This window comes from Trichomycterus rosablanca, chromosome 8 (assembly GCF_030014385.1).
Source record: "Trichomycterus rosablanca isolate fTriRos1 chromosome 8, fTriRos1.hap1, whole genome shotgun sequence".
In the NCBI taxonomy this organism is placed as follows: domain Eukaryota; kingdom Metazoa; phylum Chordata; class Actinopteri; order Siluriformes; family Trichomycteridae; genus Trichomycterus; species Trichomycterus rosablanca.
In genome coordinates this window covers 8,664,440-8,679,965 of record NC_085995.1, presented here as the reverse complement: position 1 = coordinate 8,679,965, position 15,526 = coordinate 8,664,440, and the positions used below count along the sequence as shown (strand labels likewise).

Genomic DNA, 15,526 nt, shown 5'->3' with positions numbered 1-15,526 from the left:
AGCCACCATGTCTATAAACACATTCCATGTTTTCTCCCTTGTCATACGCTTTGATGACAGAGAAACAAGGCAGGGCCGACAAGAGTGTGACAAACTTGCAGCAATATGGGATGTATGGGACAAGTGGGTTCAGCGATTACCCTTTCTTTACAATCCAGGCCCCCAAATTGACCCCAAACATAATACATGTTACTATTCTTAATAAAAGAAATTGTTTTTAATTCCAAATGTTATAGATAACAAAAATATGTACTTACAAATTATAAGCCATTAAAACACCAAATAGATTTCAAATTCCAATTTTAGGTCAATCAATGAGATTTTATGGTGATCTGCATATTTCTCCATAGTCGTACAACAGGTATTCTGGATGTATAAGGGGGGTGGGGGAGTTTTTTTTTTTTAAGGCTATTTAAGTGGTCAATATACAAACATAAAGTATGTGACATAAACTTGGGTAACAATTTTAATTATAATCATTTTCTGGAGGTTTAAATTGCTGGGGTCAAATTAACCCCAAGGAAAAAAGGTGTTAGTAAATTTGAAGGTAATAGGAGGGTTAAAACTGGAAGGGTTAAAACTTTCCATTTCCATTGTTCATTGAAAAGAATCGATTCAAAGAACCGAATCATTTATAAACGACACATCCCTAGTGGGCGGGACATAAAGTGAATAAAAGCAGTGGGAGAGCGCCTCTGTTAACGCTGTTGAGCTTCAGACATATTCAGGTGAGTGTGTTTTTATTTAGCATAACAAAAAACAAGCATGCTAATTATTAAATTAGATTTTAATGTAACGTTTTTAAACTTGGGTGGCGATGCAGAAACGTGGTTAATAACTCGTTCAGTTTCCGTTGGGAATTCCGTTAGCTTTATCGTAATGGCTGGGCAGCCATGCTTGGACTGTTAGCCTGTTAGCTCAGTCGAGGTTTCGTTATCATATAAAAGACAGTTAGCATACAGGTAGCATTTATGAAAATATAAAATACATTTTGAAGAGTTCTAAAGCATTTAAAATGTTCTACATACGCAGCTAGACTATTATTTGAAATTATTGTGTTTGACGTGCCTGTTAGTGAGGCCTGTGGAGGTCCCAATCCGCCATTTTGTGACCCATTTTGACTAAATGAAATAAGGCATTGTGATTAGTTAAAAACGAATTCGCGCATTCATGATTTACATTACAAAGCTTATTTTTAATAGTTTGCCCCAAATTTGTTTTTGCTTTGTTATATCCGTTTATATTAATATGGTTCATGTCCATGCAGTGTTTCGTACAAAGCATGTTCCATACGGTTGCCCTTTACTGACCTGGTTTGAATAGCTGTACAATGTTTATTTTTTATATGTTTTTTAAATAGGGTAGCATATTTGGTTTATTAATGTAAGTCATATATGAACGATTTTAAACTAATATAAAACACGACGGTGTTACCTGTATGGAGCACAACGTGCACGGAGCGTGGTGCCACTTTTCAGGCCAGTACCACCTTTGGTAGATTTTAGGTTAGGAGCTTTTGCACAGTGTTCCGTACAGTTAATTATCAAGTTTGTTTCTAAAATGAAGCTCAATAAACATTTACCTTGACATGTGCGAGTCATTACAACAAAATCTTGTTCTGTACCCATGATCATGTATTGCCAGTCAGTAGTAAAGCAGTCATTTGGCACTCAAGGGGGAATTTAAATGAAATGTAATTGATCACTGCTTTAGAGCAGGGTTTCCTCTAATAGTAGTTAGTAAAAATCTATATGTTCGTGGTTGCATTGCAAGAGTAATATCTTTGTCGTGCTAAAAATATAATGTAAAACTATTCTGACAATGTGATATCACCAATGGCATGAGGTGGCATAACGTATACAGTGGGTAAAATAGATAACTAGTAGATAAAGCATAATTTTTAACCAAAAAAAATGGTGGAAAGAAATAACTAACAATCAACTGCAACAAAGCTCCACAGCAGCATCCCCAGCAATGGGTTTATTTACATTGGTTTGAATTTAAAGGTCTTAAATAAATTCTGCTTGCTATCTTATTAATATAATAAGATAAACATGCTGGGATGTTATCACTAGGGATGCATAGATTGCCAAATTCCTTTACTGATAAACCAACTCATTCATCAACAGTTATTCAGCTTAGAGTTGCATATCATCTGGTTACATGCTTTACTGAACTTTTTTTTTTTTTTTAATGTAGAGCAGTAAGATGAACAAAGACCATGTATAAAATGTACAGGGTGGGCCATTTATATGGTTACACCTAAATAAAATGGGAATGGTTGGTGATATTAACTTCCTGTTTGTGGCACATTAGTATATGGGAGGGGGAAAACTTTTCAAGATGGCTGGTGACCATTGTGGCCATTTTGGATCCAACTTTAGTTTTTTCAATGGGAAGAGGGTCATGTGACACATCAAACTTATTGAGAATTTCACAAGAAAAACAATGGTGTGCTTGGTTTTAACGTAACTTTATTATTTTATGAGTTATTTACTAGCGTCTCTTTGTTTACAGCCATTGACATGTCACAGAGGTTAACACGTGAGGAGCGGATGGAAATTGTGTTGATGTCTGGTGAGCGCAGTACCCGGGTAATTGCAGCAGATTTCAATGCAAGACACCCTACGAGACCACCCATCTCCCATGCTACAGTTAGCAAACTGCTTGCCAAGTTTCGTGAAACTGGTTCAGTGTTGGATTTGCCAAAATGTGGACGCATGAAAACTGTCACTAATGAAGAAACATCAGTGGCTGTCCTAGCTTCATTCAGCAAGAGCCCACATTGTAGCACTCGCCGCATGTCACTGGAGAGTGGCATCAGTCGAACATCCCTTCGGCGGATATTAGCTACTCACAAATGGCACCCTTACAAACTCCAGCTGCTGCAGCATCTCAACGAGGATGACCCAGATCGGCGCACTGAATTTGCAGAATGGGCAAAACAAAAATTGGAACAGGACCCTCAGTTTACACAGAACATTTTGTTCAGTGATGAGGCAAACTTTTATGTGAATGGTGAAGTTAACAAACAAAACCACCGCTATTGGTCTGACACTAACCCACATTGGATAGATCCCTCCAAGACTGTTGGAACACAAAAATTGAAGGTTTGGTGTGGTATATGGGGTACAAAGTTGGTGGGGCCATTCTTCATCAATGGAAACCTCAAGGCCTCTGGATATTTGAAATTGCTACATGATGATGTGTTTCCCTCTTTATGCACTGAAGCTGGCACGTTCCCTGAGTTTTTCCAGCAAGATGGTGCACCACCACAGTATGGGTGTCAGGTCCGAGCATTCCTAGATGAACAGTTTCCTGGAAAGTGGATTGGTCGTCGTGGGCCAGTTGAATGGCCCCCAAGGTCTCCCGATCTGACCCCCTTAGGCTTTTATCTTTGGGGTCATCTGAAGGCAATTGTCTATGCTGTGAAGATACGAGATGTGCAGCACCTGAAACTACGGATACTGGAAGCCTGTGCTAGCATTTCTTCTGCGGTGTTGCTATCAGTGTGTGAAGAGTGGGAGAAGAGGGTTGCATTGACAATCCAACACAATGGGCAGCACTTTGAACACATTTTATAAGTGGTCAGAAACTTGTAAATAAAAGAAAGAATAAAGTTACGTTAAAACCAAGCACACCATTGTTTTTCTTGGGAAATTCTCAATAAGTTTGATGTGTCACATGACCCTCTTCCCATTGAAAAAAACTAAAGTTGGATTCAAAATGGCCGACTTCAAAATGGCTGCCATGTTCACCACCCATCTTGAAGTTTTCCCCCTCCCATATACTAATGTGCCACAAACAGGAAGTTAATATCACCAACCATTCCCATTTTATTTAGGTGTATCCATATAAATGGCCCACCCTGTACATTGGCTGCTGAGTCATTTTACTCAGAGTTGGTAGTGAACCGTTTGTTAAAGCATTAACATGAAACTCATAAAGTAGGAATCAGTGACATTACTGTAATTATTATAAGATTAGTGTTACATTTCTTCAAAAAGATAATGCAAAATATCCACGTCATTGTATTAAAAAAAGTTACACAGATCCACATGTGCAGAGTTTAACATGTCTCACGCTTATGCAAAACATCTTCACCACAAACTCCAAATGCAGATGTGCACAGAGCTGACACGTGCATACACAGGGTGGTTTCGGGTGTGTTTCAAATCAATATTATCAAACTGTACAGACTACAGCTGCATCTTATCATGCATCAGCTGTTGAAATAAATCATCGACATTCCTAGTATTTTTTTATTTATTTAACGTTAGCATTATTATGTAAAGCGGTGCTCAGGGCAAAACTTTAGTTAAGATGGTTTCGCTGACAAAAATGTTTGAATCCCAGAGTTAGAGAATTGTCCAACAGTTATTGGCTTTTATTTTTTAGGTTGCCTTGTAAATCTTAGTCCAGGCATTGAAATGCTGATATATGCACTTCTACATACCACTATTACAGCTACATGCAGCCTCTAACATGAACCCGTTTTTATTTGTTTCATTGTATACAAACAGAAACATGGCAGAGGCGGACAAACCGGGAAAGCTTTTTATTGGAGGATTGAACACAGAAACGTCTGAGAAGGCCCTTGAAAGCTATTTCGGCAAATTCGGCAGACTATCTGAAGGTAATTTTCACTTGTACTGGAACACTACTGCTTTACATCGTGACCCGAAGCTGTGAATGAGTAAACTATATATGAATCTGATTCTGTATAAAGTGCAAGTTACCCCAATGCTCCCTTTATGTCAAGTCTTCTTTTTTTTTTTTGGTTAATTTTCTTTTCATCTTTTACAACCACTTTATCGTGGTCAGGGTTCCAATGAATCAGGTTTCCCAGTATGTAGTCATCACTGGGGATTCAAACACGAGATCCCAGATATAGTGGATTAGTGTAATTTACTGCTGAACCACCTGAGCACATGGTAAATCTTGTTGGCTCATCCAACACTAAATCCTAGTAAATGATCCAGATCAATAATAGGGTAACAGGAATGTGTTTAGTTGCACCCCAGATAATTTTCCAGTCTCCTTAAAACTTAGCACAGATATTTTGAATGAGGGTGTAATAGTTTGTGTACACTTTGTGTACTATTTTCAATTTAAATAAAGTAGGAAATATCTGTTGGTAAAATGGATAAATTGTACAAAATTGTGATTGAGTAATGTAAGCAAGAAATGTGCAAGCTATGATGACTCTGATTTTCATTGATTTAAGCTGAAAATAAATCAGTTATACCTCTAAGAAGTTCTGAGCTTGCGTAAATGCAGTTGCTATTACTGAGGTTTGACTAAGAGGCTGTCCTAACAATTTTTTTTCTTCTCAAAAGTCCTGTTGATGAAAGATCGTGAAACGAATAAGTCACGTGGGTTTGCTTTTGTGACCTATGAAAATCCTGGTAATGCTAAAGATGCTGCAAGAGAATTGAATGGAAAGGTAAGGATGCATTTAATTATGGTTGTAAGCTGTGATGACTTCGTGGCAATGATCAATTTGAATTGATTTAGTCCACATGTCCTCTAAGAAGTTCTGAGCTTACTTGTGTACAGTCTGTGTAATTGTATGTTTACCTTTTGATAACGATTTTTCAAATTCATTCGTTTCTCGTTTGTCCCAGCCCCTGGATGGGAAACCCATCAAAGTAGAGCAGGCAACAAAACCTCAGTTTGAGACCTTCGGTCGCCGTGGCTCGTATTCACGTGGACATGGGTCTTCTCGAGGGCCTCGGGGAATGCGCGGCCCACCGAGCAGAGGTACTAAACCTAAGATTTCAGTGTTTTACATTTTTATTAGCATGTGGGCCATGATGCAATCCTATTAGCTGATCTGTTTGAGCTGATTGTTTCGTTTATCTCTAAGAAGTTCTGAGCCTGCACTGTGTACTTTTTTTTTTTGGGTCTGTCTGTCCAAAGATTACTGTGATAACATAGATTGTAGAACCTTATTTTAAAGGGTCACCTAGAGGACCACCTCATAAAAGGGGGCCACCGATGTATAATGGAGGACCTTCACCAAAGAGATTTGCACCCTCATCAATGGGCAGATGTAAGGAGATTTAATGTTAAGTTCCTGTTGGGGAGGTGGCACTCGAACTGTCTCTCACTGATTTCTTTAATCTGTTTCAGCCCCAGTGTCTAGAGAACGGGATTCTTATGGTCCTTCTCATCGCAGAGACTCATTTATGTCAAGGAGGAATGACTATCCATCACCACGTGATGACAGGTAATTCATGTTTATTGTAGCTTCTTCTTTTAAATACATTGTTAGAAATTCTGCAGGTGCATCGTGGTACAGGAACCTAGCCATTGGGGGTGATGCATTACTTGTCCCTAGTGCCGGTCCTATATCTGGGTGCTGTAAAGCCTGTGCCAAATTAAATATGCAGCCGAGTGGTCTGCTGTTGTGACCCCTAACGGCAGCAGTCAAAATGAAGGTGGTCAAAACATCCTCTCTAAGTCAATAGTGCTTGTTAATTTTAAGCTATGCTACTGTGTACATGTTGGCCTCTCATTAAACAGGAAACCCCAAAACACTCATTTCTGGTTCCATGTCATTCAGCCAATGACCTAGAAATTGTTTGATATGGGCTATCTTTAATGCCTCTTTTTTTAGTCAAGTAAGAGGGTCAGTGTATGACTTCACTTTACAGTCAAGGTTTTAGCAGGGATGTCTTATTTTTGTGATCAGCCTATGTTCCTGTGTCTTTAGATTTTTCCCCAATTCACCCCAAGAGTGTAGCTGAGGTATTCCACCTAATAATACTGCTTAATTTCATGTGTTTTTGTATCCATGTTTTACAGCTATTCCAGTCGAGACTACATGAGCTCACGAGACAGCAGGGACTATGGTCCTTCATCACGTGATTATTCATACCGTGACTATTCATCTCAATCCAGTTCCAGAGATGACTATGGCTCCATGTCTAGAAGCTACAGGTATGGATTGTTTCTTTTCCTCTTATTGATTCTAATATCCTCAACAACACTTTACTTATTTTATCTATTTTTTTCTTTTTGGTCATAGTGATCGTGATCGTGATAGTTATGGTGGAGGTCGGGAACCTAGGGGCTATATGGAGCGACCAAGTAGAGTTTCCTATGGAGACTCTTATGATGATTATGGTAAGATCTAAACTTGTGTTTTAGAAAAGGGTTTAGGATTTCTTCCCCAGCTGCAATTCAAGCTTCTGGAACAAGGCCACCCCATGTCAATAAATGTAGCAAAGAGAAAATTCAAAGCTTCTTTTCAACTCGACTTTCAGCATTGAAAATCCTAATTAACAAGGAATCCTTCATGGGCTTATTCCTCTTCCGGTAAGCCTTTCCACTAGTCCTGTCTAAATCAGTCAAGAAAAACTAGGACAAGCCTACAATCTGCTCAAATGCTCAATTTCTATGGAAACTAGTTGGACCAATATTAGTAATTTGGAACCCTGGATTATCAGTGCATCCCAATTCAATCCTAAAGTGTCACATTCTGAGCACATAATGGCCCTGACCCATAAGTCCAATGTGCCAACAGTGGGAAGTTTATGTAAGAAAGTGGGCACTTGACATGCACAAAAATTTCTGTGAATTTTGCCAATTACATGACCCGTTGACCCTGCAGGTAGTTCACGCAGTGGCCCACCCTCAAGGGGTCCCCCTCAGTCCTATGGTGGGAGTGGCGGAGGCAGTCGCTATGATGATTATGGCAGCAGTTCCAGAGATGGATATGGCAGTCGTGACGGTTACAGCAGCGGTCGGAGCGAGTCATACTCTGCTAGCCGTACAGAGCGCCCAGCCAGACAAGACCTAGAGAGAGGCTACCCCCCACGCCATTACAGCAGCTCAAGCCGAGGTGCGCCTCGGGGCCGTGGAGCCAGTCGAGGTGATAGAGGAATGAACCGGAATCGATACTGAAACTGACTCTGCCGAAATGACTCGCATTGTGCACATACAGAGAAAACGGAGAGTTGAAATATTTTAACTTCTAGATGGACATTTGAGTTTCGTTTTCAAGCTGTACTCAACCTTGTGGATTTGTTTTTTTCCTTAAAGTGTTAGATTTTTTTTTATATAATCCTGCTTGGCTCTCGTTTAATGGTCCTGCTGCTGATTTGAGTAAAGTGTTCCTCACTGTAACGTTATGTTAAACCTGCAACGCTCAAGAGTATTGTGCTTATTTACCAATAAAAATTTTAACAAAAGTGCTCGTGGCCAACTACTGTTCGAAGTGGACCAAGGAAAAAAAAAATCAATGTGCCAGCTCACAGCCTCTATCTTTTATGGTGAGAGAAAGCTAAAATTGATCCAATGTAGTGTGGAACGTATACATGTTAATGTTCAGTCTGTTGAACGGGGCCAATGTCTTTGCCAAACTCTCTCAGTATAGCTTTCCTCAGTGCAAAAGGATCCCACGCCATAAAGCCTAAACTTTGATGGCTTGCAACGACCAATCCAAAGACATCCAAAACGCAAGAAACAATCCAACACCTGATAAAACGTGTCAACAGCTGGTAAGCAAAGCGAACCCTTTTGTCTCTGGTTTAAGTGAACTTGACTCATTGTGTGAGTGGCAGTCTCAAATACAGGTTAGTTAAAACATCATCTGCAACCCAACATTGTATTTATTTCTTCATTTATCAACTTGACAAAAAAAAAAAAAAATCCTTTTTCAAGCAAAAGATCAAGCAAAATTTTAACTACCAATGGATTCGTCATTTTAATGTCCAGTATTCTCAGGAATGAATGACAAGGAAGACTTAATGAAAAGGATTTTCCCAACTTTACCACCACATTCAGTGACATGGTTTTTAAGGATATTAAAACGAAGCCCTCCACCAGTGGACCACTTCAGCAATTTATTTTACTTCTTTAGATTTTCAGTGCAAGATAATACTGGCTCATTTATTTTAGAAAATTTACCCCAAGTTTATCAAAGCCAAAACTTCTGACAAGCATACCTGTTGAAACCAAGGAGACCACTGGAAAAATGCAATGTTCAGTAATTCAAACCTTAAGGGGGGGGGACTGGAAGCCAGACACAGGACTGAATATTTTAACTTTCATAAATATTTTTACATACACTTGTTTCTGACCGTAACAGTGCAGTAATTGTTGTTTTTTCCTATTTGCAGGATGATCATAACCTGAACTATTAATACTGCACCACTTTTTTACTGCCAGTGAGCACTTGTTTATGTGCTGTCTGGACTGCTTTGATTGCAGCAGGTATTTTCAGTTCTACAGACATTAATGTACATTACTGGTTTATTGTGCATCTTTTGATTTCTCTTTTATTTTGCCCCAGGTCCAGATTGAACGTGACATTGGTCAAAGGAGGTCCTTCAGAGGGAGTCTGGTCTGCGTATGAATGCATTTAGATTGCATATCCAAATAAACATTTGGTTTTTAAAACTACTTGTTGTGCATTCATGTTTAGTTCTGTCTGACATTTTAGCTTTGTGTTCCCCATTCTTTGCTTGGGTTTTACTCGTGTACTAATGGGTTTTATTACACCCCTTCAAACTTGCAAAGATTTGGGCTATTACTTGTGAGTGAGGGTTAATGTATGTTTCTACCAAATTGATGCACAATCCACTCTTCTGGTGCCATTAATCAAGGGTTTAGTTAAAGATAAAAGCTGTTTGACTACCAGCTTTTAAGAGCATACAGTGGGGACAAAAAGTATTTAGTCAGCCACTGATTGTGCAGGTTTTCCTACTTAGAAAGATGAGAGAGGTCTGTAATTTTCATCATAGGTACACTTCAACTATGAGAGACAAAATGAGAAAATAAATCCAGGAAATCACATTGTAGGATTTGTAAAGAATTTATTTGTAAATTATGGTGGAAAATAAGTATTTGGTCAATAACAAAAGTTCAACTCGATACTTTGTAACATGACCTTTGTTGGCAATGACAGAGGTCAAACGTTTCCTGTAAGTCTTCACCAGGTCTGCACACACTAGCTGGTATTTTGGCCCATTTCTCCATGCAGATCTCCTCTAGAGCAGTGATGTTTTGGGGCTGTCGCTGGGCAACACAGACTCCACAAATTTTCTATGGGGTTGAGGTCTGGAGACTGGCTAGGCCACTCCAGGACCTTGAAATGCTTTTTACGGAGCCACTCCTTCGTTGGCCGAGCGGTGTGTTTGGGATCATTGTCATGCTGGAAGACCCAGCCACGTTCCATCTTCAATGCTCTCACTGATGGAAGGAGGTTTTGGCTTAAAATCTCACGATACATGGCCCCGTTCATTCTTCCCTTAACACGGATCAGTCGTCCTGTCCCCTTTGCAGAAAAACAGCCCCAAAGCATGATGTTTCCACCCCCATGCTTCACAGTAGGTATGGTGTTCCTGGGTTCTTCTTCCTCCAAACATGACGAGTTGAGTTTTTTTACCAAAAAGTTCCATTTTGGTTTCATCTGACCACATGATATTCTCCTAATCCTCTTCTGGATCATCCATATGCTCTCTGGCAAACTTCAGATGGGCCTGGACATGTACTGGCTTAAGCAGGGGGACACGCCTGGCACTGCAGGATTTGAGTCCCTCTCGGCGTAGTGTGTTACTGATGGTAGCCTTTGTTACTTTGGTCCCAGCTCTCTGCAGGTCATTCATCAGGTCCCTCTGTGTAGTTCTGGGATTTTTGCTCACCGTTCTCATGATCATTTTGACCCCACGGGATGAGATCTTGACCCCAAGGGAGATTATCAATGGTCTTGTATGTCTTCCATTTTCTTACAATTGCTCCCACAGTTGATTTATTCACACCAACCTGCTTGCCTATTGTAGATTCACTCTTCCCAGCCTGGTGCAGGTCTACAATTTTCTTCCTGGTGTCCATCGACAGCTCTTTGGTCTTGGCCATGGTTGAGTTTGAATTCTGACTGTTTGAGGCTGTGGACAGGTGTCTTTTATACAGATAATGAGGTCAAACCGGTGCCATTAATACAGGTAACGAGTGGAGGACAGAAGAGCTTCTTAAAGAAGAAGTTACAGGTCTGTAAGAGCCAGAAATCTTGCTTGTTTGTTATTGACCAAATACTTATCTTCCACCATAATTTACAAATAAATTCTTTAAAAATCCTACAATGTGATTTCCTGGATTTTTTTTTTTCTCATTTTGTCTCTCATAGTTGAAGTGTACCTATGATGAAAATGACAGACCTCTCTCATCTTTCTAAGTAGGAGAACCTGCACAATCAGTGGCTGACTAAATACTTTTTGACCCCACTGTACTTAGTGTTGTGGGACAAAGAAGGGTTTCGTTCATGTAGTTAAAGAAAAAAGGAAAGCAATTAAAATTTCAAGACTGTCATGAGGTTATTTAAAAGTTAATAATATTAGTTTGATCCTACTGATGAATGTCTGTAATAAAAAAAAAAAAACATTTAAACGTGTAGGGGGTAGTAGTACAGTGCCTTGCAAAAGTATTCAGTCCCCTTGAACTTTTCAAACTTTTGCCACATTTCAGGCTTCAAACATAACGATATGAAATTGTAATTTTTTGTGAAGAATCAACAACAAGTGGGACACAATCGTGAAGTAGAACGAAATTTATTGGATATTTTAAACTTTTTTTAGAAATAAAAAACTAAAAAGTGGGGCGTGCAATATTATTCAGCCCCTTTACTTTCAGTGCAGCAAACTTACTCCAGAAGTTCAGTGAGGATCTCTGAATGATCCAATGTTGACCTAAATGACTGATGGTGATAAATAGAATCCACCTGTGTGTAATGAAGTCTCCGTATAAATGCACCTGCTCTGTGACAGTCTCAGAGTTCTGTTTAAAGCGCAGAGAGCATCATGAAGACCAAGGAACACACCAGGCAGGTCCGAGATACTGTTGTGGAGAAGTTTAAAGCCGGATTTGGATACAAAAAGATTTCCCAAGCTTTAAACATCTCAAGGAGCACTGTGCAAGCGATCATATTGAAATGGAAGGAGTATCAGACCACTGCAAATCTACCAAGACCCGGCCGTCCCTCTAAACTTTCAGCTCAAACAAGGAGAAGACTGATCAGAGATGCAGCCAAGAGGCCCATGATCACTCTGAATGAACTGCAGAGATCTACAGCTGAGGTGGGAGACTCTGTCCATAGGACACAATCAGTCGTACACTGCACAAATCTGGCCTTTATGGAAGAGTGGCAAGAAGAAAGCCATTTCTCAAAGATATCTATAAAAAGTCACCTGGGAGACACACCAAACATGTGGAAGAAGGTGCTCTGGTCAGATGAAACCAAAATCGAACTTTTTGGCCACAATGCAAAACGTTATGTTTGGCGTAAAAGCAACACAGCTCATCACCCTGAACACACCATCCCCACTGTCAAACATGGTGGTGGCAGCATCATGGTTTGGGCCTGCTTTTCTTCAGCAGGGACAGGGAAGATGGTTAAAATTGATGGAAAGATGGATGGAGCCAAATACAGGACCATTCTGGAAGAAAACCTGTTGCAGTCTGCAAAAGACCTGAGACTGGGACGGAGATTTATCTTCCAACAAGACAATGATCCAAAACATAAAGCAAAATCTACAATGGAATGGTTCACAAATAAACGTATCCAGGTGTTAGAATGGCCAAGTCAAAGTCCAGACCTGAATCCCATCGAGAATCTGTGGAAAGAGCTGAAAACTGCTGTTCACAAACGCTCTCCATCCAACCTCACTGAGCTCGAGCTGTTTTGCAAGGAAGAATGGGCAAAAATTTCTGTCTCTCGATGTGCAAAACTGATAGAGACATACCCCAAGCGACTTGCAGCTGTAATCGCAGCAAAAGGTGGCGCTACAAAGTATTAACGCAAGGGGGCTGAATAATATTGCACGCCCCACTTTTCAGTTTTTTATTTCTAAAAAAAGTTTAAAATATCCAATAAATTTCGTTCCACTTCACGATTGTGTCCCACTTGTTGTTGATTCTTCACAAAAAATTACAATTTCATATCGTTATGTTTGAAGCCTGAAATGTGGCAAAAGGTTGAAAAGTTCAAGGGGGCTGAATACTTTTGCAAGGCACTGTATATTAGTATATTCTAATTTGTGTTTTTATGGGCTTAGTTTCACCCAAGTGATTACAAACACTTGAATGATTGATCATGACTTCATGTTTTGGTTTATATGTATAAAGTTATTCACAAGCATAACTTTTTTTTAATAACTGATCTTTATTAGAAAGATAGACATTAGTTAGATATTTTTTTTGTAGTATCACCAAAATTCACTTGGCACTCGAGGACCAACAAATTCAAGCTCCAGCAGCTGGCCAGCTGTTTTTCGAACTTTCATTGGGATTGCATTCAATTGTCATATGGTAACATACAAGAACGAAGCAAAGGCTGGTTTGGTTGAGATGCAAAGACCGCCATGCAGAAGTACCGCATCTTTAATGTGAACCATGGTTGTAAATCTGTGATGCTGTAGGGCTGTTTTTCTTTCCTTGTACAGACATGGTATTGTGGTCTAAATCGAGTGCTAACAGATATTTAGTCAAAACCTCAACCAGGTTGCTTAACCTGGGCTGTAGTTAAATCTACCAGCAGGACAATGATCCAAACCACAGCTCAAAATCCACTGAGTTCAAGTTCTGCCATGGCAATCCCAGTCCCTGATTTAACCCATGCCCAACCTTCCCAAAAGAAAAAACTTTGGGATGACTTCAGGATCTAAAAGTAATGGGGAGATTCTGTAGGGAGGAATAGTCTCAAATGGTTAATTTGCCATGTGGTCGTTATGGTCATTAAGTATTTGAACTGCATAAAGAGTAGCACACAGATTTTATGTTTTTTGATGGTAACATTCTGGTTATTGTTTTCAATGATTTTACAGTACTTGAGAAGTGGAAATCATTTATCAGAAGGATAAGCAGCAGCACGTTATGTACAGGGATTTATGGGATTGTAATATACTCTCAGCTCAGAGTAAATCAATGGCAATTGAATATGAAAGAGGGATGGTACAACATCCTCATAGTGAGTCAGGCCAAGCCACTGCTGTAGGTTCACTGCTGTTCCGCAAAGCAGAAGAAGTGTTGCGGATGTGGGCAGCAGCGATAGCAGCCGTAGCAGCAGCACTATAGCAGCAGAATAAGCAGCACTGCGCAGCGGCCTGTGTGCTGCAGCAGCGCCGCCAGATCAGCCATGAACCCGCAGGAGCAGACCGTCACCTGGCTCATCTCCTTGGGAGTGCTTAATTCCCCCAAAAAGAACATCTCCGACCCCGAGGCTTTTCTGAAAACCGCTCTGAGAGATGGGGTCGTCCTGTGCAAGCTTATGGAGCGCCTGGTACCGGGATCTATCGGAAAGGTGAGTAGATAATGGATGAAAACATGACAGAGCTGGTAGAGAAGCGGTGTTTCGGTTAGGATTGTAAACAGCGCTCACAACTCCTAATAAGGTAACAATGTAGCGGGAGTGATGCTTTAGCTATGCTGCACTAACCGCTTTCCACATACATACTCAGTCGCCTACATCGCCTGGATAGATCCTGCTTACTATGATAACATGGACGCAATAAACATTCAAACTAGGCTATATGCGTCTTATCTGGATAATATCATTTATCTAAGGATCAAAAAATGCTTAAGTGAACTGCTGTGTAAACTCAGACTTCCTGCCTCAGGAGCAAGTGTTCCGCATTCTGTAACAAACGCTACGTCCTGCCCAGCTCACGTTCCAAAGCAAAGTAAACGTCCTTTGTATTATTGGCATTCAAGCAGTTAGTGTGTTCATTCATTCATTCATTCATTCATTGTCTGTTTTATTATTTATTTATTAGGATTTTAACATCATGTTTTACACACTTTGGTTACATTCATGACAAGATTCATCAGTTCACAAGGTTAATGTCAAACACAGTCATGGACAATTTTGTATCTCCAATTCACCTCACTTGCATGTCTTTGGACTGTGGGAGGAAACCGGAGCTCCCGGTGGAAACCCATGGAGACCCGGAACGCCCAACTGGGGATCAAACCCAGGACCTTCTTGCTTTGAGGGGACAGTGTTACCCACCATTGTCATTCGTTGTCTGTTTTACCACCGCCTTATTTTATTCAGGGTCGCGCTGGGTCTGATTTACTTGGCAAAAGACAGGAAACACGCCAGACAAGTTGCCAATCCATCAAATCCAAACACACACAAACACTCATACGCATGTCTTTGGACTGTGGGGAAAAAAAACTGGAGCTCCTGAAGGAAACCCACACATTTACATTTACATTTTCAGCATTTAGCAGACGCCTTTATCCAAAGCGACTTACATTACAGTTACAGTACACAGTCTGAGCAACTGAGGGTTAAGGGCCTTGCTCAAGGGCCCAACTGCAGCAACCTAGCAGTGGTGGGGCTTGAACCAGCAACGTTCGGATTACTAGTCCTGTGCCTTAACCATTAGCCATTAACCATTCCCACACACAGACAAGGGGACAACATAAAACCAATTCCACACAAAAAGTACTCAGACCGCACAATCTGAGAATCGAACCCAGGACCTTCTTGCCGTACCACCCCAGTATTAGAATTCCATAC

The 15,526-nt window shown here is 40.3% G+C and overlaps 2 protein-coding genes and 3 non-coding genes across 11 annotated transcripts in view; all 5 read left to right on the top strand.

The window, feature by feature from the left end:
* The first annotated feature begins 661 nt into the window (after window positions 1-661).
* Window positions 662-9,411, top strand: rbmx (RNA binding motif protein X-linked). 5 transcript variants are annotated; one of them, XM_063000472.1, is made up of 10 exons: window positions 662-728; window positions 4,524-4,636; window positions 5,340-5,446; window positions 5,628-5,763; window positions 5,948-6,055; window positions 6,136-6,232; window positions 6,811-6,945; window positions 7,034-7,131; window positions 7,619-9,222; window positions 9,302-9,411. In XM_063000472.1, the coding sequence occupies exons 2-9, from the start codon at window positions 4,528-4,530 to the stop codon at window positions 7,909-7,911; spliced, it is 1,083 nt and encodes a 360-aa protein (XP_062856542.1). In that variant the 5' UTR covers window positions 662-728; window positions 4,524-4,527; the 3' UTR covers window positions 7,912-9,222; window positions 9,302-9,411. The 5 variants fall into 5 exon arrangements, with proteins under 5 accessions (XP_062856542.1, XP_062856541.1, XP_062856543.1 ...); XM_063000471.1 differs by lacking the exon at window positions 662-728 and adding an exon at window positions 2,512-2,594; XM_063000473.1 differs by lacking the exon at window positions 662-728 and having other exon boundaries at window positions 4,145-4,636; window positions 9,129-9,222.
* On the top strand, window positions 5,196-5,268 carry LOC134319702 (small nucleolar RNA SNORD61). The gene has a single exon (XR_010013552.1). It is a non-coding gene; the product is annotated as a small nucleolar RNA SNORD61 (small nucleolar RNA).
* LOC134319701 (small nucleolar RNA SNORD61) lies at window positions 5,475-5,547 on the top strand. The gene has a single exon (XR_010013551.1). It is a non-coding gene; the product is annotated as a small nucleolar RNA SNORD61 (small nucleolar RNA).
* Window positions 5,811-5,882, top strand: LOC134319703 (small nucleolar RNA SNORD61). Its single transcript, XR_010013553.1, has one exon. It is a non-coding gene; the product is annotated as a small nucleolar RNA SNORD61 (small nucleolar RNA).
* Window positions 9,412-14,068: 4,657 nt separating the features above from the next.
* The window catches only part of arhgef6 (Rac/Cdc42 guanine nucleotide exchange factor (GEF) 6), a 59,925-nt gene continuing 58,467 nt past the window's right edge, over window positions 14,069-15,526 (top strand). For all 3 annotated transcript variants that reach the window (XM_062999813.1, XM_062999812.1, XM_062999811.1), the window contains exon 1: window positions 14,069-14,302. In XM_062999813.1, the coding sequence (XP_062855883.1) occupies window positions 14,138-14,302 (165 nt within the window). In that variant the 5' untranslated portion in view covers window positions 14,069-14,137. The remainder of the gene's footprint in view (window positions 14,303-15,526) is intronic.